This window comes from Zingiber officinale, chromosome 6A (assembly GCF_018446385.1).
Source record: "Zingiber officinale cultivar Zhangliang chromosome 6A, Zo_v1.1, whole genome shotgun sequence".
Taxonomy (NCBI): Eukaryota; Viridiplantae; Streptophyta; class Magnoliopsida; order Zingiberales; family Zingiberaceae; genus Zingiber; species Zingiber officinale.
In genome coordinates, this window is record NC_055997.1 from 93109154 (window position 1) to 93131812 (window position 22659).

At 36.2% G+C, this 22659-nt stretch overlaps 3 protein-coding genes across 5 annotated transcripts; all 3 read right to left on the reverse strand.

Moving 5' to 3' along the window:
- Positions 1-3220: 3220 nt before the first annotated feature.
- Positions 3221-5876, reverse strand: LOC121996950 (alpha-1,3-arabinosyltransferase XAT3-like). 2 transcript variants are annotated; one of them, XM_042551122.1, is made up of 6 exons: positions 5514-5876; positions 5389-5421; positions 5241-5303; positions 5003-5098; positions 4769-4924; positions 3221-4583 (listed from the first exon to the last, which is right to left on the reverse strand). In XM_042551122.1, exons 1-6 carry the CDS (start codon positions 5644-5646, stop codon positions 3418-3420), a joined length of 1647 nt encoding a protein of 548 aa, XP_042407056.1. In that variant the 5' UTR covers positions 5647-5876; the 3' UTR covers positions 3221-3417. The 2 variants fall into 2 exon arrangements, with proteins under 2 accessions (XP_042407056.1, XP_042407055.1); XM_042551121.1 differs by having other exon boundaries at positions 3221-4586.
- Positions 5877-10450: 4574 nt separating this feature from the next.
- On the reverse strand, positions 10451-12926 carry LOC121996951 (beta-1,2-xylosyltransferase XYXT1-like). 2 transcript variants are annotated; one of them, XM_042551123.1, is made up of 5 exons: positions 12643-12926; positions 12505-12558; positions 12214-12366; positions 11934-12101; positions 10451-11848 (listed from the first exon to the last, which is right to left on the reverse strand). In XM_042551123.1, exons 1-5 carry the CDS (start codon positions 12767-12769, stop codon positions 10677-10679), a joined length of 1674 nt encoding a protein of 557 aa, XP_042407057.1. In that variant the 5' UTR covers positions 12770-12926; the 3' UTR covers positions 10451-10676. The 2 variants fall into 2 exon arrangements, with proteins under 2 accessions (XP_042407057.1, XP_042407058.1); XM_042551124.1 differs by having other exon boundaries at positions 11934-12086; positions 12643-12925.
- A 2485-nt stretch (positions 12927-15411) lies between these two features.
- LOC121996953 (alanine--tRNA ligase-like) lies at positions 15412-21010 on the reverse strand. The gene is made up of 8 exons (XM_042551125.1): positions 20662-21010; positions 20435-20581; positions 19833-19945; positions 18744-18836; positions 16789-16891; positions 16616-16690; positions 16162-16257; positions 15412-15668 (listed from the first exon to the last, which is right to left on the reverse strand). The coding sequence occupies exons 1-8, from the start codon at positions 20752-20754 to the stop codon at positions 15609-15611; spliced, it is 780 nt and encodes a 259-aa protein (XP_042407059.1). The 5' UTR covers positions 20755-21010; the 3' UTR covers positions 15412-15608.
- Positions 21011-22659: the final 1649 nt, after the last annotated feature.

Sequence of the window (22659 nt, forward strand, 5' to 3'; positions counted from 1 at the left end):
CTAAACCTGAATTTAACACAAAATTAAACCAAACCCTAAAATTGAACATAACTTCATCTCACAAAAATTATAGGTTTCCCTGATTGAGAACATAGATCGGTTGAGATGACTAAGGACTTCAAATCAAACCAAATCGAATCGAATCGAATCGAATCGAATCGAATCGAATCGAATCGAATCGAATCGAACCAAATTAAATTAAATTATATTATATTATATTATATTATAGTATATTAAATAACTTAAAATTATTTTAAAATTAATTCAACTTAAAAATTATTTTAAATCTTTTTAATTTAAAAATTAAATATTTTTAACTTAAAAATTGTTTTAAATCTTGTTAACTTAAAAATTATTTTAACTTTAAATCTTTTTAACTTAAAAATTATTTTAAATCATTTTAACTTAAAAATTATTTTAAACTTAAAAATTATTTTAAATCTATTTTTTAACTTAAAAATTATTTTAAATCTATTTTTTAACTTAAAAATTATTTTAAACTTAAAATTTATTTTAAATCTATTTTTAACTTAAAAATTATTTTAAATCTTTTAAAACTTAAAAATTATTTTATATTTTCCTAAAAAAAATATTTAAACTTAAAAATGATTTTAAATCTTTTTAACTTAAAAATTATTTTAACCTAAAAATTATTTTAAACTTAAAAATTATCTTAAACTTTTTAAAACTTTTTAACTTAAACTATATAACCCAAATTTTGATAAATGACAAAGTAGGTTAAGTTAGTTTTATTGTGATTTAACACTTTAACTAAGTGTGCAGGTGAAACCTAGATTGGTCGACGGGCTGACCAGATGTCTAGCACAAAATCCAGCTAAGTCAACGGGTCGACCTGATAGTTGGCACGAAGCCCAAACTGGTCGACGGGCTGACCAGATGTCTGACACGAAGTCCAGCTAGGTCGACGGGCTGACCTGATAGCTAACACGAAGTCTAGACGGATCAACGAGCTGATCGGACGTCTGGCAGGTAAGTTAAGGTAAGTCACTAGAGGAGAGTGACTGTGAGGATGCGTTCCCGTGTAGGGAACTTAGGCATCGATCCAACTTAGATCCATTTCGGAAATCTAGGTTGAGATCGTGACTAGATTTCGGTCTCGAGGAGATGGAATTTAATTACTATTCATTTTCTATTACTGTTTTGCAGGGTAGTTTAAACTATTATTTTTGCCTCGGACTAACTCTTTCTTGCAGGAGAAGGGCATTCTGGAGAAAGGTGATCCGGGCGCCCGGAGTTGGTCTGGGCGCCCGGAACTGGTCCGGACGCTAGGAAGGTAAAACTTATCCTCGATAGCTTGGAGCGCGCTAATTAGTCCGACGACATCACGATCCAGGCGTCCGAAAGGGATCTGGGCGCCCAAAGCCTCCTATATAAGGAGGGTGAGTCCTGAAGCAAAATATAATAACGACATTTGCTCTACTGCGCTGTGCTTCTGCGACGCTGCTTCCCCGACAACCTACGACTCTATTTCTCTTTATTGTTGTTGGTATTGTTTTTTTTGTTCTTGTACTCAACTTTGTAAACCTTTTTGCGAACTATTAGTGATTGCCTAACGAAAGCACTCGACGAGTGCGAGCCTTGGAGTAGGAGTCAATCAAGGCTCCGAACCAAGTAAATTGGTTTGTGTTAGCATTGTTTTATTTTCAATTTTCCGCTGCGTACTCGTTTAAAATTTCTCGATCAATATTCACACCCCCCTTTATCGACTTTCACGATTCAACAATTATCCATTTTGGACATAGGCCCTTATGGCTTTGCTCTTGAGCTCTCCCCAAAAGACCTCGTGCTTATATTTGATTGCTCTATGTTGGTCATTTGAGATACTCAAATGAGTTAAATCTTATCCACATGCTCGAGATATCATCATATCATATGTTTTATTATCTTCAAAACTTGTATTATTTTGGTGACGTAGGTATTGAAAATCTAGACCAACACGTTTGTTCTACTGTTGTATTGTATTGTTTATGTTATATATTAACAAACACCTCATATGAAGCTTTTCGTATAGTGTGTGTTATCCAAAAATGTAGAAGCCTTAAATTCGTCTTTTTTGCATACATGAGTATATACGCACAAGTGGCATTTACTTGTGAAGGAGAATGTTGTATAATTCAGTATAATTTGATTTTGTTACTACTTTTAACAAAATTCATATACTTGCACTTCTCTCGTTATGGTTATCTTTTATCCTTGAATTAAATTTTCATAACTTAATTTTTTTATTGTATGCTACATCAGGTCCTACTTACTCGTTCTGGATACTTTAGAGGAATTGAAAGTGGGTCAAAGTTAATTAGGTCCACTTCTTCATATGTCACCTTATCCAGATCAACTAACATAGCATTGAGTGAAAAGCTTGAATCCACCGAACAATGACTAAAAGACACAAAAGAAAAGTTAACAAACACTCATGTTCAATTAGCAAACACCCAAGATGAGTTGATATTAATGAGATCAAGATAAGATATGCTCAAACAAATTCTTAACTGGTTGACACCTAGAGCATTATAATTTTTGATCCATGATTCATATTCAGCTCTACCTGCTCCTCAATCTTAGAATTTGATGTTGTGAACTTTTGTTAAAGTCGTGAGCTTTGTTTGTTGTATTACTTGTTATTAGAGTTGTGAACTTGTTACTTGTTGTTGGAGTACGTTGTGTTACTTATTTGTTGTGTTACTTGTTAGAGTTGTATGAGTTGTTTGTGAATGTTGTGAACTTGATGATGTTGAAGTATCAGTTGTTTGTGAGTTTGTTTGTAAATTTATTTGTGAGTTTTTGAATTTGTAAATTTGTATACTAGATATGAGTTGTTTGTGAGTTTGTTTGTAAATTTATTTGTGAGTTTTTGAATTTGTAAATTCAAATTTACTAGATATGAGTTGTTTGTGAGTTTGTTTGTAAATTTATTTGTGAGTTTTTGAATTTGTAAATTTGTATACTAGATATGAATGAAAATAAATAAAATTATTTTAAAAAAATAGGGTTATCGACGAATTAGGAGTTTACCCGTTTTTGTCACTAACCACATCATATCGTATCGAAATTTATCGCAATTGCTAGTGGTTTAAAAAAAAAAGGTTAGTAGTTTCCGTGACGAATTTGAGAATTTTACCATGAGAATTAATACCTGTTAGCGAGGAATTTAAGAAAATTAATACTATTTTGGTTAGATCTAATATTATTTCGGTCTTAATTAACCACGAAAAATGGAGATCTCCCTATCATGTAAAAGTGTTTGAATCTATATGCCATTCTGACACCAGAGTCATCACCACTTTAATTTAATTACAGAAGCTCTTAAAAACTCTGAAGCATTATCAGTTGACAAGAAAATAATTAAACTGATCAAATAAAATAAAAAACAAATTGCCTCAGCATGACTTCTGCTACCTATTGGATGATGTGCTCCAGTGCTTTCCACAGCACGATCTTGAACTTTTTTATGTCGATCTTCACATTCTGGTTGTCCATGAAGGTGGATCTCATCACGGGATATCCTTGCTTGTGGATGGACATGGGATCCTTGAACACCGGGTGATCCTTCGGATACTGCTCGATCAAGCTGCTCTCCTCTATGCCGATGCTGTACTGTACGTAGTTGAGCTTCATATCCTTGGCCGGATCCCCGAAATCCAGCATCGACATCCACTCGAGGCCTCCCCAAGGCACCACCTGGATCACCGTCGCGTTGGGCGGCAGGAAGAGGAGGTTGGTGAGCCCGGAGCCGTGCACGCCGACCATCACGTCCATCGAGTTCACCAGCCGAGCGAATTGGGCCACGTCGGAGCCCACCTCGCCGTCGTTGACGGTCACTTCGAATCCTAACTGGTCCGCCAATTCAGCTATTTCGTGTGGATTTGTGAATGCCCGGGATTGTTTCCTTGCTATGATGAGAATTCTGGGTTTTTTCCCGGCGAGGTCTTCGATGTTGGAAATGGAGTCTCTCTCCAAGGAGAAGGCTTCTCTTAGGAACTTGGCGAAGTCGACCATGGAGTAGCCATTGGGGGCGCGCGCAGGGTCGATGCTGAGCTCCTTGTGCGCCCGGAGCCCGACGACGGCCTTGCTGAAGCAGTGCACCTCTTTGTCCTTGTCGAAGTCGATCACCGGAAACTTGGAGAGCTTCTGGAACACAGGGAGGTAGCGGTAGACCCACCAGGGGTTCATGTCGCTGACCACGAACTGGACCTCGCCGTGAACGTGGCGGGAGGCGAGGAAGAGCGGGATCAGCACGTCGGTGAAGTCGTGGAAGAGGTTGCCGGTGTATCCGCCGGCGGAGAAGACGACTGCCGGGACGGCATGCGTCACGGTGCATTGCGGCGCCGTGGTGCCGGCGGCTTTGACAGTCAGCTCGCGAACGCGGCTGAAGGCGGCGGCGTCGCCCTTGCGGGCGTAGGGGCGGAACCGGAACTCCTCGTTGCGCTCGTTCGAGTCGACGAAGAGGACGTCCGAGGAGTTGCCGGGGATGCGGATGTCGCCGGACATTTCGCATACGTCGGCTCGAGGGTCGGAGAATTCGCACGAAAGTTTCTTCTCCACATTATTCGTGATTTCTTGCGCTGCTTCGCGATCAGAATACCATATCAATTTCAAATCTATCAAATCAAAAGGTTGCTAAACAAAATCTATCAGTCATCTAAAATTGCAATAAAATTGTTGAAAGTCGAAACAGGCAAAAACATTATTCTTCTAAATCCTCATTGTGTCCCTGTATCATGGTGAACTTCAATGGCTGTTGACTTACCTGGTTGCTCGGGTGTCGTGGTCTTGTTCTCCACCTGAGCAAGATCATTAATGGTGTAATTTGAAATTGTTGGTAAGGTCATTCTACTGTGTGATTCATCCTGATCCGAGTTGCCCCCATTCTTTGTGCCTTCCTCCTCTGTTTCACTCGTGCTCTCTGTAACAGGAAGATGTTTTTTAAAAAAACAAACTTGATGAAAAACTCAATACGCTTCGACCAATTCCAAGTACGGACCGAATGCTTCGTCAGTTTCCGGTTTCTCATCCTTGTTTGGATCAGTGATGGAATCCACCTTCTTCCCTTGGAGATCATTCTCCTCTTGGTATTTTTCTGAAACACGAAGCAAATCTGTGACCTTTTCGCTGACTTAGGAATTCATCTAATGCCGTCTCACAGAACACAGATTAACAGAAAACATGATAAATGCTCCAAATCCATCATGAGTTGAGTCAGATCTAGCAGAGATTCTCACCTGATTCCTTAGAAGACTGATCGTCATCTCTCAGAGTAGGAGCTATTTTCTCTCCTTCCACATCTATGCATCAGTAAATTGGAAATCTTAAAACTGCTATTGTAAGATAGAATTCACACGAAACAGCAAAAACCATCATGGGAATTACCTGATGGTCCTGCTCTTCTAATCTTCAAACCAACTGGAATAATATCAACAATTAATATTAAAAAAAAAAAAACGTTTTCCCCCAAATCAAATATTTCTCATAACCAAAAAATCAAAGGAACTCACAACTGGGAAAATCGAGAGGCCTGGAGATCATTATGAAGGTCATGGAGACAACCAAGCATCCTATTACAAGCACCACGAATCTGAATCTCTGCGTCTGATTGGTGTTTCGGAACATTTTCAATTTGTTCGCCATCCCTCCTCCTCCTCCTTCTTCCTCTCCGTCTCCCAGCTGGAGTCTGCTTCTTTCTTATCTATTGACTTCCCAAGGAGCCTGAAAGCTGTATCTTGCCAACCTCATGATCGAGAAAAAAGGAAAGAAAAAAAATATATGCTCAAACAATATTTTGTGAAACTAAGCTAATGGGGGTGGTTGGCAGAGGTGGGTCCTCACCATCTTGCTTTGTTCCACGAACTACTGGTCCAGCCTTTAAAAGCTAACCAGTAAGGTTGGTGGAGGGACGCATTATCTTAAGCTTCTTCTCTAAGCAAGGAAGGAAGCCATCAAAATGGGAGTCGTATAGTCTTATGGAACATGGATACCAATTCCAACCACCACTTTGGACTTTCATCTGCAGCTGCACGAGCTGTGTATTAATGGTTTCTTAATTTGCTGGGGTTGAAGATTTCAATGCTCATTCATGAGGTTCCTGGTCGTTCGAGGAAAACGTGCATTTAAAAATTCGATCTTGTGTAAATGACTGGATTTCGATAGATTTGGTATCTGCTTCCCCGGTTTTAACACGGCAATTACTTACCAAGCTTCAAGTAGATCGATCCTATTCTAGAATTCCACTAGAATCCCCTCTGATGTTCTAAGCCCGTTTATGATCTATTGATCATAAATTGAAGTGTTATTCTTTTTCTCTTGGAGATTTATAGCACATTGAGTGGCACACAAACAAAGTTGGAAATTTGTGGATGTAATTAATTCAGTAACAATATCTGCGTGCCATGGAGCCTCAGCAGCTGTCAATGAAAGCCACAACTTCTGACTATTGAAAAATAATTTAAAGTTTGCCTTCCCACTTTTGCCTTTCCACGTATTGAAACGGAGAGGTGGGAGTTGAATCATTCTCGTTGATTTTAAAAAGACAGGCATGAGAAAGTGATATGCAGAGTTTATTAAACTTTTTAAGGGTAGAAATATTTTTCTTAGAAAAAGTATAATTTTGAAAAAAATAATAATCTTATTGCAAATGCTTATGTTGTATATTTATACCTAGCAGCATTGTTTTATAATTGAATTCTTTCACAATTTACAGTTATCATAACATATTTTTATTTAATAGCCTATGTTTATTTTTCTTTTATATATTGTCTTTTAGATATACATAAATCTAACATAATTTGTAACAAATCTAACATCATATTTTGTTTTTATTTAAAATAGCACATTAAATTTCATGCCACAAAACTATTTATGGGCCAAATCCAATTATGGCCCAAATCCAATTGGGATCCAAAAATGTTAGCGATGATTCTAAAATTGTATCTCTGACCCAAATTTTTGAAAATAAAAATTTTAACAACTTTGAAAGGTGGAAGGTCCATGATAGTAAAAAAAGATGGAATCTGTTATCCTAGTGGCTCCATACGATTGGTCCCACGATTACATGTGAGAAAGTAAATCGAGAAATTATAGTTGGTCAATATAGAGGAGGGTTTTTTTTCTCAACTTTATCAACATTCGAACTCTTATCCTATGATAGTAACTCTACTATGTACTAATCACTCATCCGTACCAGGGTGATAGGTGGAAGGTCTATGCACCATCCATGTCTGTCAAATGGAGCATGCTTAAAATGATAAATTAAATCGTAAGGAGAAGAACAATAAAAAAAAAAAATAGTTCAAGCAGTGTACTTTGTCTCCTTTCTATAGTCACCGAACGGCAAGGACCAGATAGTAATGGCCCATTCAAATTGTCTTGCTTTTTTCCCCGTTGCCTTTCCCAACTCCTCAGGGCTTTCCCCACAAGTGTCATGTGATTCTGAACATTTATGTAGCATTTCAAAAATAAGTGCATCATCTAATGCAAACAAACAAAAACAAAAAAAAAAAACTAAAGAGTTTAAAATTATTTTATTAATTAATATTAGATATTTAATTTATACGAATTCATTCTAATATCTTTAAATCAGCCGTCTATTAACAAATTTATCTATTAATTTATCAAAATTAAAATTCGATCCTTAAATAAATATATAAAAATTTAAGAAAACATTCGGTCACGGTACCATTGTCCCGAAGGAAATGGAGTTTAAAATCATTGTTATACAAACGCCAACTTTCATCACGTTATCAAAAACTACAACGGCAATTTATCAAAAGATGTACTTAGATTTTTTAATTTATCAAAAGATATACACTACTTTGATATTTAGCAAAGAAAATATCTTTTTATAATGCTCTTCCCATTCTACTCTCGACAAATTTGACTATTTTTTATTTTTCTTTTCTCTTCTATTTCTCTCTCTTCTCTTTCCTCCTATACATGAAATATCTCTTCTCTTTCTTCTCCTATTTTCTCTTTCCTCTCTTTTGCTTGCATAATAACGTGAACTTAAAAGCCTTCGAAGAAGCCGATTCTTTAGTCGATTATACTAAAAATATTTTAACATTCTTGAGAAGTCAAAATAAACAATGGATAGCACCATTTGATTCCTTGCAGTCTCAGAAATTCATAAGATCTAAAATACGTCCAATCGAACCTGTGTAGGTCCATAAGTAGGTTTCGGTCAAAATCCATTGACGGGCCTACACATATCTAATTGGATTCATTTCGGGTCCTATGGATTTCTGAGGCTGCAAAGAATCAAACAGTGCTATCCAATGTTTATTTTAGCTTCTCAGAAGTGTTAAAATATTTTTAGAAGACTCAACTAAAAATCTCATATCATGTCCACGTTGGACCTGATATGGAATCATATTAGGGCCAACGTGAGCTTGATATAGAATCATATTAAGTGCATATTGAGCCTATCTAGGTCTATCAATGAATTTTGGTCCAATTAGATTAATTTTATGTCAAAATCTATGGATGGAGCTAGAAAGGTCCAATTGCACATACTATTTTCAACATTCTTAGTGATGGTTCAAAAGTAAAAAAAAAATAAATTCTCTTTTTTGTTTTATTTTTTTCTCAAACCTGTTATGAGAGATGAGGCCCATGTTGACCTAATATCTTTCCATATCAGGTCTAACGTAGGTTTAATATCTTCCCATATTAGGTTCACATATGACCTAATATAGGGAGATACAAAGCCCAATAAAGAGAAAATAAAAAAAAAAATTAGAGAATTTTGTCAATTCAATATTTCAAGATGGATTTTCTGAGTTTAAGTATTGTGTCCCAATTTAAATTAATTAAGGATTAGACATTAAAATGATGGAAAGAAAATGTCCAAACACGGCTAAAAGATGTAGATATTATTTTACCCTATTTTATTAATTAATTTTCCTCATTTCTTCCTCCTTTGCTTGGGTTTGTGCCTGTGCATCTCCCTCTCTTCTCCACCCTCACCTCGCCACTCTATTTTTTTTTTCCTTTTTATTGAGGCTGATATCACCCATATCAAGATCATATTGGGCTAATATAGAGAGATATCAGGCCCAACATAGGCATGATATAATTTCATATCAAGCCCAACATAAACATGATATGAGATTTTTTAGCCAATTATTCTAAAAATATTTTAACACTTCTAAGAAACCAAAATAAATAATAAATAATATTGTTTGACTCCTTATAGCCTCAAAAATCTATAAGACCTGAAATAGGTCTAATTGGACTTATGTAGGATCCACTAATGGACATACACAAGTTTGATTGAACTCATTTCAGATCCTATGAATTTTTGAGATTATAAGGAGTTAAACAGTGCTATTCATTTATCAAACAGTGCTATCCATTTATTTATTTTGCCTTCTCATGAATGTTAAAATACTTTTAGAAAATTCGGTTAAAGAATCAACTTTTCAGAAAGCTTTTTAAGTTTATGTTATGCATACCAAAGAGAAAAGAAAAGAAATGTTCCATAGAAAGAAATAGAAGAGAGAGAGAAATAGAGGAGAAAAAAAATAAAAAATAATTAAATTTGTCCTAAATAGAAAAAAAAGACGGTCAAAGGACAGTCCCTTTGATAAAATATAAAAGTAGTGTAAGTTCTTTTGATAAATTTAAAAAAAAAATCATCTTTTGGTAAATTATCAAAACTACAGCAACTGCCAAAGGAACCACTGGAAAACTATTTATTTTCGAAACTGTTGAACAACTTTAATCACTTCCAACTCACCGTCTCGTGGCGACAACTCTACCTCTTTTAATTTACTTGCACTCGACCAGCTCCCAACAAACAACTTTGTGTTCCAGTGTGCTTTTATTTATCAACTAGACAACTACCACAAACTACTGCGCATCACCAATATTTCCAACTACAAAACAACTACTATTAAACAACTACGATTAAGACTAATTAAGACGTGTATGAATGAGTCGAGTAAGGCTTATCGAGCCAGTTCAAGTAGCCTAATTAATCTGAATGTGTCAGCCGAATTAGTTGACTTGATACATTCAATTGGATTGCTCAGGTTGAAAGGGCATTGTGAGGCAGTAGTTGCCACATGATTTGCAACTTTGGCACCGTCGATCATTATTGATCGCCTCGAAATCTATTTCTCAATCAATGCGTGCATCCTCGAGTGGCAATGGCCCACTCCACGTGGACCACCACTTGGTAATTAACCAGAATACCAGATCAATCTTAATCTCATCATAAAAATATGAAAATAATGCTGAAAATAATACAACCAAACTGCACATTCATCATGAATCCCAAAACCTCCATCAGACAAATGCCGCCCAATTAATTAATTAAATAAAAGCGTCGACAGATTTGATTGATTGCATGTCACTAGATTTTGTCGACCTGAAGGATTTTTCATATTGTTTCACCTATTCATTTCACTATCATCATATAGCAGAAAAGCTTTGAATATAGAATGAATTGAGAGAGACCTTTTATTAATTATCATAAGTTGATTACAGCAAACACATAAAAAAACAGATTTCTTATATTTATAACCTTAATCAGTTCAATCGCATGTGCTGTCATGAGTTGCGAAGAAGGTCGAGCGAGTTCTATCGAACAGATTTATGAATTTCTATCTGTGAATTTTCCGTTACTACCAATAACATAAACAAGCAAAATCTAGACAGAGTTTCTACTTCCTGAGAAGGTCAAGAGCCTTCTCCAGAACAGGCCGGAATCTATCCAAATCCAACCTCACGTTCTGCTTGTCCAAGTAAATCTCCCCCATTTTTACCCACCCAAGTTTGTGGATCGACTTTGGATCCGTGAACACCGGATCATCCCTCGGGTACAGCTCCGTCAGCGAGCTCTCGTCGGCGGTAATGGTGTACTCCAAGTAGTGGAGCTCCATCCCCGTCGCCGGATTCCCGAAGTAGGTGCTGGCGATCCACTCATGGCCGCCGAACGGCACCACCTGGATCACCACCGCGTTCGTCGGCAGGAATACCATGTTGGTCAACCCCGCGCCGTGCACGCCGAACATCACGTCGCACGAGTTCACTGTCTGCGAGAACTCCGCCAAGTCCAAAGCGCCCTCCGTGACCACCACCTCAAATCCGAGCTTCTCGGCCAGCTTCACGATGTGGTCGGCATTCATGAATTTTCTGCTCCCGGATCTCGCGATCATCAGCAAACGCGGCTTCTTCTCCGTCTGCTCTGCTAGTTTCAGCGCGAAGTCTCTGTTGAGGCCGTAGGTGCTCCTCATGAACTGCCGGAAGTCCGACATGGTGTACCCCATCGGCGACTTCGCCGGGTCGATCATCAGGTCCGCGTCGGCGCGGAGCCCCACGATGGCGCGCTCGAAGCAGTGCACGCGCGCGTCGTTGTCGAGGTCGATAGCGTCGTACCGGGAGAGCTTGCGGAAATAGGGGCCGTACTTGGCATTCATCCACCACCGGTTGAGGCGGGCGACGACGAGCTGGACCTCGCCGTCGAACTGGCGCGCCGTCTGGAACGCCGGGACGAGCACGTCGGTGAAGTCGTGGAAGTGGTTGCCGACGTAGCCGCCCATGGAGAAGACAACGGCAGGGACGGCGTGGGTGACGTCGCAACGGGGCGTGGCGGCTGTGTCGGCAGTCGAGCGAACAGTGACAGGCTTCATGTAGCCCATCACGCCATGGTCCCACTTCCGGGCGTAGGGCTTCACCTGCCATGACTGGTGGTCGGTGGACGAAGAGTCGGTGACGCGGAGAACGGAGGGCGAGTCTTTGCCGGTGATGATTCTGATGTCGCCGTGGATGTCGCAGAGGTCGCACCGGTGGCTCGACGTGTCGCACATAGGCTTCGTGTCGAACTCCGCCGGATCTAAATGTCGAGACAATAAGGAAGAAAAATCGAATTTTTGAGATCAAATCTCCGTCAACAAGTGGGGACAAATCTAGGAACTCACCAGATTTCCAAGCGCTGCTTTTGACAGGAACCTGCGAGCGGTGAACATCGACCGAAGTAGGTGGAGGAGAAAATGCATCTTTACTTCCATTATTTATTGTGCATCCAACGGAGTCTGGATCACAAGGAAGCTTGGCGCTCTGCTCCTTGCCATCTGCAGGGGAAGAAGCTGAGAAGTGCAACCACGTAGATCCAGTTGAAGATTTCTTGAACATTGAGAAATCGGGACCATTTTCTCATGGGAAAAAACATAACAAAAATCTGTTCTGTGGTTTTACTACCTCGCGTGGTTTCGCTTGCAGAAAACTCATTTCTTTGAGAGGGAATCTCAGATCCTGCAGAGGAAGAAACCCTTGCTGTCTCAATGGTTTCACTATTTTCGCAAAGATACGATGCTGCGCTGCCATGGTTGCACCTTGGCTTGCTCTCCGAATCTGTCTCCAAAAGATTGTAAAAGAGAAACAACAGTAAGCCACAGAAATCTGAAGACTACACCAAGATCATCCACTTAGAACAGCTCAAAGCATAGATCTATCATTTTTATTTTTATTTTTGGTTCTGTTCCCACTCACCTATTTGTTGAGAAATCCAAGAATAGGCATCTGCTTTCGACATCTGAGAAGCCACTGCCACAACCATTAATCTTTGAGCAACAACAAAGAAAAGAACCAAAAAACTAAAATTTAACAGCAAATGAAATAAGAACATACTCGTAGCAAGCATGTCAGACTTGTACATGGTGACATAGGTGAGAGAGACCAGGAAGCATCCGATGAGCACGCCTACTCCCAAACTAAGAAGATCAAATCCTCTTCTGTAGATGGAAGCTACCTTCATCTTCTCAGCCAACCCAGTGCATGCGCTCCTCCAAGACTGCTCAAAACTTTACCATCTTCTTCACTTGGGAGAAGTCAAGAAGCACAAACATCTCTAAAAGGATTTCTGTATCCGCACGCACCAGCGAGGTTTATGGGTGGGTGAAACGGAGTACAAGGTCAGGTCCAAAAAATTTTGTAGGGCAAAAAAAATTTTAAAAATATATTTTTTTTCAGAAAATAATCCAACCATCTTTTGTTTCGTTCCTTCCGTAATTTAGGCTAGTTGTCTGGTAGATGCATGGAGTCTCTAATGGCCACCACTTGGCCATGGATAACTGGCGGTGCCATGTGACTGACTAAAGGCCAAGAAGGCACCGAAGCAAATATTCGACTCTATACTAAACTAAACGTCTCAATTTAGCTTAAACTCAATATGAGAATTTATAAAAAAGGCGTATTCAAACAGTACGTACTATTTTGTTGTTATTTATCAAAGGGTTCATCTGTGTTTTATAGTATTTTTTTTTCATTTTACCTTCGTATGTTTTTTCTTTTTATTTTATCTATCATTTTATTATTTTTTTTTCTCTTTTTTTCATGTCAATTCTTCTAAAAAAAATATTTTAATACTTCTGAAAAATCGAAATAAATAATGGATCATATCTGTAAACTCCTTACAATCTCAGAAATCAACAAAAATTGAAATAGATACAATCAAAATTCTTTAAGTCCATTAGTAAATTCTGAGATTACAAGGAGTTTACAGATATTATTCATTGTTTATTTCGATTTATTAGAAATATTAAAATGTAATAAGAAAGAATCGTCAAAATTTTTCACTTTGGGCTCAACGTATAAAATTTTGATGACTTATTACATAAAAGAGGAGAAGAAAGAGAAAAAATATTCCATGCGTAAAAGGAAAAGGAAAGAAAAAAAAAAGAAAAATGGTAGAGAAAATAAAAAGAAAAATAATCTAGAGGATAGAATAAGAAAAAATATATTATTTAGTAAATAATAAAATAGCAGGTTCTTTTTGATAAATTTAAAAATTTAAATACGTCAAATTACCCTAAACTCATTGCTTCGAACCAGAGAAAAAGCAAAAAGAAGAAATGAAAAATGTCCTCGCTGAAAGTTTAATTTTTTAAAACGAGATATCATGAGTGATAAAGTAGATACTGACAATGATGTGGCCATCAGAGATGACGCGTTTATGAATGGAATCAACCCTGAGTTGCTGCGAAATTAAACAAACAAGAATAATAAAATGAAAATAGTTCAACACATGATAAATCCGATACTTATTCATCTAGTTGCTTGCAAATGCATTGGCGTCTTCAATTACAATTAGCTAAATCTAAACCTGTTTTTGTATGGAGCGTAGTGAAAGGGGAAGGAAATTACAGAGAGAAAATAACTGGTGTGAAATAAAATTAATACAGTTTGATTTAATAAAACAATCGAGTCAACTTGACTGGGTCAAATTTATTGTTTTTAACGCATTGTATAAATAAATAAATAAATAAATAAGAAACAGTCAACTTAGATCGAGGGGGTGGATTCAAAGTTGTCTTGCACTGACGAGCTCCTTTCCAATATTAGACTTTTGCCCAGTGACCTAGTCATGATTGGTTTTGTAGTGGGTGGGAAAATTGAATTAATTGAGAAATAAACGTCCAACACGGCAACACTCCCCATCACAACAAAAGAAGAAGTAGAAGAAGAAAAACAAGCGAAATTCATAAAATCAGTTCTGCATAAAATAATATTACGTTATTAATTGTTGAACATTTTATGCCACAATTGTCGTTGCAAGTTTGTTCGCACCTTGCCTCACTTTGACAGAACTAGAAACCCGTCTTCATTGCAACATCTCATCATTTGTTGAAGAATCTCTGCCTATCGCCATCATTCATCGATTTGCATTGGCTGCTAGATTATTAATTCACCAACCACCTGCACTCTACAGATCTTCGTCCCGGAACATCATCATCATTTTTCAATCACTAACACTTCCCTTATACAGCCCATGTGATATATGCTGCTCTCCACCTTATTCGTCCACACTGTATTTATCCAGCATAGACATCTCCATTGTTAGTGATTCAACAGTACAGCACCAAATTCTTAGCGTCACCAAAGTCCATGGTCCTAAGCTTCACCTTTAGCACCCTCCCTTAGTTGCATCATCTGAAACTACTGATCGTAGATCCTAAATTATTGCAACAGACTTTTCATTTATCTTAATAAGAGCACAAGTTAAAGCCTCCAATGGAGAACTCTTTGAGACATTGTAATAACCTTGGAAAAACACCTTCGACTTCACAGGCTTGAATTCTTTACCCTTGTTTTAAAACCTCTGCATTAAACCTCCAAAACCAATACAAATTTCCATGGAAAAACTTCACAAGGCTTCAAATAAGTCTCATTGTTTCATCACAAATAACTTTTCTTTTCCCCTTTTATATCACTATATGAAACCACCAAAAGGAATCGAAAACCAGAAACTCGCCTAAAAGGGTTAAAACCGAAAACAGACAACGTAACTTTTAAACCTTACAAAAATTCAGTGATTTGATAGAGGGGACCCAAAGTTCTGGCATAAGAAAAAAAAATCACTATTCAGCGTCATTCACATAGTTTCCCGTAGGCCTATAATGACAGAAATATCGTCTTGTTTTTCTTCACCTGTTATTTCAGATTCATAAAATACAAATAACCAACCAGACCAGAGATACACTGGTGGAAATGACAGATACGAAGAGTTTGGATAAATGCTAGTGTTGTTACATAGTTTATTTGAGTATCAAATTTCATTCGTACCGAATCTGTAGATGAACTAGGCTTGCTGATGATCAAGCGCCAATGCTATAAGAAACTCTAGTGCTTCCTTTCTTTGTTCGGATCTGGGTGATCTGGAACCATTGGAAACTAACAGATGTTGGCAGGTTCAAATGACAGAAAATTAACATGACAAATTGTATTCAGAAATACAAAGGCATGGAGCAACATGTGGGCATCATAAAGATATCCAAAAAGTAACTCCGAGAGCAATAAAATGACCTTGCAAAACAAACCAAAGTTGCATCAGAATCCTATCTCATTAATTGTCATTTGTTCCTCATATATGTTCTTCACAGAATCACAGTAGGTTTCCACATTATGACTTCGGATCTGCTATTTAGACTATATAGGATCCTAAAGTTCTGAGCTCCGAACTTTTCTATTTTTCATAACAACATTTCCAGTTCCATTCCCCATTCCAATAGGAAACCAAACATATATGCATAGGCTTTGAGTTTATCAGAAACTTAATTTTTTGGGCGGTGTACAAGATATTATAAGCGACTGTAAATATGATTTGGAATTGTAAGATGGAGACTAACTGAAATCCCAAGTCAAACTTACTTTCATGCTCCTTATATTAGCAATGTCTTCAACATGAGTCCCTCCACAAGGACAACCAGGATGGTCACCTAACTTCACTATTCGTGGACTGCTATCCTGGATAGTTTTATGAAACACCAAAAGATCATTAACAAATAGAGGTACAACAATCTCCAGTTAAACACATTCTGGGACAATTACATATGTATACGAAGATCATGTGTGATGAATAAAGTAAATCTTCCTTCAGGATGAAATGACACAATACCGTGAATGATTATCTCATATTATTAAATAAAAAAAAATCTTCTAACGAGTACTATGATAGTATGATATTCAAAATGAAGTTGATTATAGCAAATGGGCAACAAGTTATTTGAGAATAGACATTAGCAGAGCCATTAAAAAAAAAGGTTTATAGGGGTAACAAAATTACAGATTATTCCATAGCAATTTTGGTTATAATCATAAGTACCTTTGCAATGTAACTAGGAAGAACACCACCACAGCACTTAGAAGCTTCATCATATGATAAGATGGAAGCTGAAATCTAACACAATAATCACACAATATCATATAGTATCAGAAAAATCCTAAAACAAATTCAAGGAGCCTATAAATGGATTAGATTCATAGCATTGTACAAACTTTTCCTCCAGTTAAAATCAAAGCATTTGCTTCTTTCTCCAATTCCTTTTGTTTGACTTGGAACAGATCCTGTGGGATTAGGCCTTTGTACTCGACGAATGGACTGCAGACAACAAGTAATTAGCATCAAGACTACAAACAAAAAAATTGTGTCAAAATATGGGATTCAAGAGACCCTTCGAAGCGTTGGTGTCTTTCACGTACCCACTGTTAGTTCCATAATCCACTATAGGTCTTAATTGGACACTATAGTTAAGTTAATCGAATCTGATAAATATCCTTTTAAAAAACAAAAAAAAGTACACATGATAACTTTTTTTTTAAAAAATTCTCATGTAGGAAACATGAGCTTCTAAAGTTTTATTTTCTTAAATTACACATCTAAATTTGCAAAATCAATTAATAGAGGGGTTCAAATGAAGATTTAAAAATTGGAAGAGATACATGGGGTAGTCTACCTATAATATACGCCTGAAGAAAAATGTGATTACTTGGAAAAATTGGTAGAACAAAAATCATACCAGCAAAAACTACGATTTCCCAGCAAAGAGTTTGAGTCCCATTAAAAGGAAAGTATATACATATTTTGAGGACCATGTTTTCTGAGCCATTTTAAGCACCATAAATTAATATACCAAGAGTACATTGTTAGATAAACTCTTGTTATGATATTGACAGAGTGTTGTAAATGGCAGTAGGCGGTGGCGGTGTGGTTAGTGACCGCCTACCGCCTTGGCTACCTAGGCGGTGCCTAAGCAGTGCCTAGGCGGTTGATTTTTTTTTTTCTATTTTTATACATAATTAAATAATATATTAACTAAAGGATAAAAAATTTTAAAAAATACTATAAAATATATTAACAAAAAATAAAAAGTTAAATCTATTTTTTTAAAAAAATAAATAATAATAATTTTTAATATATATATATATATATATAATAGGTTAATTTTATTGGGTTTTAATTAAGGTTATTTAAATTATCCCAATCATGATTAAAATTATTAATTAAAGTTTCAATTAAATCCTAAGTTAAAAAAAACCTATTCTATTCGGCGATCAGCTTAGGCACTTTGGCGTCGGACGCATCGCTTGAGCCCGACGACGAGTTCGAACCCGTTGCCTGGCCCGACAATGAGTCCCGAGTCCGGATCGGAAACACTTTACAGCCGCCTAAACACAAGGCAATGCGGTTCAAGACGGTGTGGTTGAGGTCTGCCTCTCGCCTAGGCGGCCGCCTCAACTGCCATTTAGAACACCGGGCATTGATAGTCTACAAGAATACTAATGAACATGAAATAAAAAGGAAAAAGGCATTATAAATAATGTTGGTCTGGAACAATATAATGGAATAAATGGTATTTGGCTTCTAATGTTCAGGATGTTGCATTATATGCAATATGAAACTAGTTACAAGGTAGAAGCAAGGACAATATAATGGAATAAATGGTATTTGGCTACTAGTTTTTAGGATGTTACATTATGTGCAATATGAAACCTAATGTGAACACCAGAATCACTCCACAGATTGCTGCTCATACTATAGAAAAAAATAAATAAATAAATAAAGAGCATAGGACACAGGTTCTACAAAAATAACAACAAAGAGTTAGTACCCAGCTACATGGATCTTAATTTATAATGCTACGGACCATTATTCAAGATTACATTTCTAGCAATACCCATATGGATAATCACCGCAAAATAAAATCTGGCATACAGAAAATCTAAATTTTTCCAGAATCCAACCTTAGTGCATAGATATGATGGGAAGTGAAATGAGTTGTAGAAATACAAATCTACTGCACAAGCAGCATCAAAAGAAAGGACACAAAAGTACGAAAATCGCTTAGAAAGGCAAGCTAATACGATTATTGAAGGTGAACTTAGGCCATATTTAGTACAAGAATAAAGTAATAACCACTATAAAAAGCATGTCCAAAAAATGCAGCAGATACCTATCAGGGAAATGATAACCTTTTCCTGGTTCTAAATGAGACAAACCCATTTTGTGCATGCAAACATCAAGCAAATGCCCTGCCGAGTGAAGTCTGTGAAAATGAAGAAAAACAAAGTGAGAATACCCATCAGCAGAATTTAAGTCTTATACTGCAGTATAAGATGGTTGGGATGTTAATCATGTGAAGCATGAGGGATGTTAATCATGTGAAGCATGACCAAGAAAAGTGAGAATATTATACTTTTGGAGAAAGGGGAAATATCCCACCAATAGCTGGCTTAATCCAAAAAATCGATGGAGAATTTTGCATAAGCTTAATCAACTATTGATAAACAAGAATATAACTAAACTAATGCTAAATTAGATACTTAATCCATGGAACAGAGTACTGTTGGCATCAACCATTACACTTGTTGTTGATTAGAAAACAAGCAAAATAAGGATGAAATAAAAATGTGGATCAATATATCTACTATGCAAGTTATTGTTTCGAAGCAATCAGGCTACAAGAGCTGTTGTATAGCCAGCTTAACCATATCAGCTATGCTAGGGTTTAACTTGGACATTCCTACAAACCAATACAAAGTTGGCATACTTTGGAATTCAAAATCTCAGAACAAACTGAGTTAACATGATAGCTAGCATATGGACTTGGTGATATCTTACTTGCCACACATGTTGATCAAGATATTCAATATTAAACATGAAATCCTTGTTTCTGCCCTTAGTGGTAAGTGAAATGTAGTGCATTGTTATTGTTGCAACTAGATTCTAAAGTAGTTGCAATGTATGCAAATGACAGGGTTTTAAATTTCAATGCTACCTTGCATGAGACATCTTGATCCAATCCAAAACCTCTTTAAATAGTCAGTGATTGTCCAACAACAACTAGAACCATTCCACTCTAGTATTGGAATGTTTTAAAACTTGAAAATAGATAACAACTAATCCGTTCATCAATGGAAAATTACATCAAGTTAGAGCAAACAAAGTGTCACAACAAGAAAAGAAACAATATAGACATCATATGCGGTCAGAATTAATATGTCAAGTCCGACAAACTCCTGCTATATATAAAATTTAATACCTTGAGTTAAGGTCCCGTCTTTGGGGGTCGACATGCAAGTTAAGTTCGTCTCCAAGTTTTGGCACGACAGCACAATCACTCTGAGGACCCTCTAAAAAACCATAATGGTAAACCTGACAAAGGATAGAAGAAAGGAAAAATAAAAACAGAGAAAGAACATTGCAATGACTAAGATCTAAGTCAGGCATGGGTATGTTGATATCAAAGCCATCAAACTTTTGAAAGGTGGCAAAGGTCTACGGCCATTGGTCCACTAAATAAAAAACATAGTTAAATAATTGAATTAACAAGCTATACCATATCAAGCATACCATTCATCTACCTATTTAGCATACCATATCCTAATAATCTAACATAGTAAGTTTCTGGCATGGTACAACCCGAAGCCAGATTTTTTAAGCTCTAAAACACGTATTTGTCTCAGACATATCACCATAGTGACGGGGGAACAAAATATCTCAGCCAGCGTTCATAAACAGTTTGTCACGAAATGATAGCCTCCAAAGATTCATTTTCTGTCATTCTATCAATTTATCCTTAGAACAGCCTTGTGTTGTGCCGTTAACGAATTTAAAGGATCAGGAAAAGAATAGTTTACTCACCAGCCCGTCCTTCAACCTCACGTCCTCCACGACGAACTTGAAGCCAGAGGCAGGCCCTGAGATGAACCCGGTGTCGGCTGGCTGCCCCCCACCCTGGGGGTAGAAGATGGTAGAATCCAGTATCAGCGCGATGCGGCCGTCGTCGGTCTTTTCCACACAAAAAATGAAACAAAATTTAGGGTTCTACTTTCGCAACAGGGGACGATTGCAGAGTCGCAAACGCTTACTTGGAGCTGGGCGAGGAGGACGGCGGTAGCTTCAACAGCCCACATGTCGTCGAAATAGGCCAATTTCGTCGCCGGTAGTGCTTCCGCCGCCATAATCCCGTCGCTTCGGACGCGCGTGACCGTCTTCTCAATGGTCCAACCTGTTCGTATTCAAATGATATTTTTCCACCGGCTTTTTGCCCCCTTTGTTTGTTTTTCTTCTTCAATTTACGATATCAATTCAATTCTATATCGATTACAAAAATTATATAAACAAATTACTATTAAAAGAAAAAAGGGAAAAAAGAATACGATTACGCATGATCATAGGCACGCTTCGAAGAGAAATTCGTGGGAAAAGAATAGAAATAACTTTTTAAATCACCACCCATATCAAATAGATCTCTGAATAAACCTTCCCTTTAGTCAAGTATTATTTTTCTTTTCTCACTTTCTTCTTATCTGTATTTTTCCTTGTGACATTAAAAAATAAATTATAATGTAGGGGGTGTATTTAATGTTAAATTTTTAATTATTCTGAATGATTTTTGTGGTTTTTAAAAGTTTAGGTGTATTCAATCTAGACTTTTATAAGCTCTATAAAAATTTAATGGTATCCAAATTAAATTTTTATAGAGTTTTAAAAAATCATGTGATATTTAAATTTGACTTTTTAAAACTCTATAAAAATTTTTTGGTATTCAAAATTTTAATAAATTTTTATAGATTTTTTTAGAATTCTTTAACCAATGAGAGCTTTCTAAAATACTTGGTACAAGTTTAAATATAAAATGAAAAGTCTTCTCTTCATCCTTAGATTTCTATAGACTTCAAATCATTTTACGAATAAGTCATTTCTCTTTCCAGAACCTATCAATACAATAGTACATGGTCCAACTTGACGCATATTCAATAAAGAATCTTCACCACCTTGATCAAATTTAACACTGTTGTCGATGTTATTCCTTCACCACCTTGATTACGTCGATGATCTACCATAGAGATTACTTTTGGGTGTGTTATCTTTTGTTACAAAATTAATTATACATTTTTTTTAACTTTATTCTTATTATTTTTTTTGAATTTTATGCTTTACTCTTTTTTTTTTTTTTTTTTTTTTTGTTTTTAAAGTTTACGTTTTGTTTTTGAAATTTACGTTTTCTTTAAAGTTTTTTACTTTACGTTTTTTTTAATTTATGTTTTTTTTTAAATTTTTACGTTTTTTACTTTACGTTTTTTTTGTAATTTAAGTTTTTTTTTTTTAAGTTTATGTTTTTTCTTTACATTTTTTAAGCTTACGATTTTTTAATTTATCATTTTTTTTAGTTTACCGTTTTTTAATGTTTCTTTAAGTTTTTTTAAAATTTACGATCTTTTTTAAAATAAATTTTTTATTATAAAAAATTTGACTTGTGTCGGATTGTATAATTTCCTTCGCAAGGAATGTTGTTCTAATGAATTTCTAGTTGAACTAGATAATAAAATTTCATCATCCTTACCAGAACAAGTTCATGGTGCCTATTGCTTTGATCAATTATCTGATACTCAAGAATAACAACGAGCAAATGTCAATATGAAAAGATACAATAGTGAATCGAATGTTGAGCGATGTTTATCATATTGGCAATAACGAAATAAATTTTTCTTTCTCATAAATCCATAAGTTTACATGAAAAAATTTATAAACATATGTAAAAGTCTTGCAAAAAAATCTATAAAATTTCATAGAATTTTTTTCACAACTACGCAAGATTCTATACAAGTCAATAAAGATCAATCAAGTCCACAAAAATTTATCATTAAAAAAAAATCAATGAAAATCATTTAATCTCTTGATTCAATATACCCCTAAATGAAATGAACAATATATGTCATATAAAAATTAGAGCGGTAATTTAAGGTTTTTTTAAAAATATTTTTGTGCTTTATAATTTTGATGAAAAATTGGGCTGATGATTATTGTGCAAGTGCTTAATCTGAGTGACCTTAAGCTACTGTTGATCTTGATTCCTCATCCAA

Excerpts from the sequence above, each read along its gene's own strand:
- LOC121996950 (XM_042551121.1), bottom strand. The coding sequence starts at position 5,646 with ATGGCGAACAAATTGAAAATGTTCCGAAACACCAATCAGACGCAGAGA. Across the intron at positions 5,422-5,513 it reads GCCTCTCGATTTTCCCAGTT|TTGGTTTGAAGATTAGAAGA; the intron begins GTGAGTTCCTTT and ends ATATTATTCCAG. Across the intron at positions 5,099-5,240 it reads TCAGTCTTCTAAGGAATCAG|AAAAATACCAAGAGGAGAAT; the intron begins GTGAGAATCTCT and ends TTCGTGTTTCAG.
- LOC121996951 (XM_042551123.1), bottom strand. The coding sequence starts at position 12,769 with ATGAAGGTAGCTTCCATCTACAGAAGAGGATTTGATCTTCTTAGTTTG. Across the intron at positions 12,367-12,504 it reads TTGGATTTCTCAACAAATAG|ATTCGGAGAGCAAGCCAAGG; the intron begins GTGAGTGGGAAC and ends TTTTGGAGACAG. Across the intron at positions 12,102-12,213 it reads TGCAAGCGAAACCACGCGAG|CTTCTTCCCCTGCAGATGGC; the intron begins GTAGTAAAACCA and ends TGCACTTCTCAG.
- LOC121996953 (XM_042551125.1), bottom strand. The coding sequence starts at position 20,754 with ATGGCGGCGGAAGCACTACCGGCGACGAAATTGGCCTATTTCGACGAC. Across the intron at positions 19,946-20,434 it reads TGAGGTTGAAGGACGGGCTG|GTTTACCATTATGGTTTTTT; the intron begins GTGAGTAAACTA and ends ATCCTTTGTCAG. Across the intron at positions 16,258-16,615 it reads TTCCTAGTTACATTGCAAAG|GATAGCAGTCCACGAATAGT; the intron begins GTACTTATGATT and ends AAAACTATCCAG.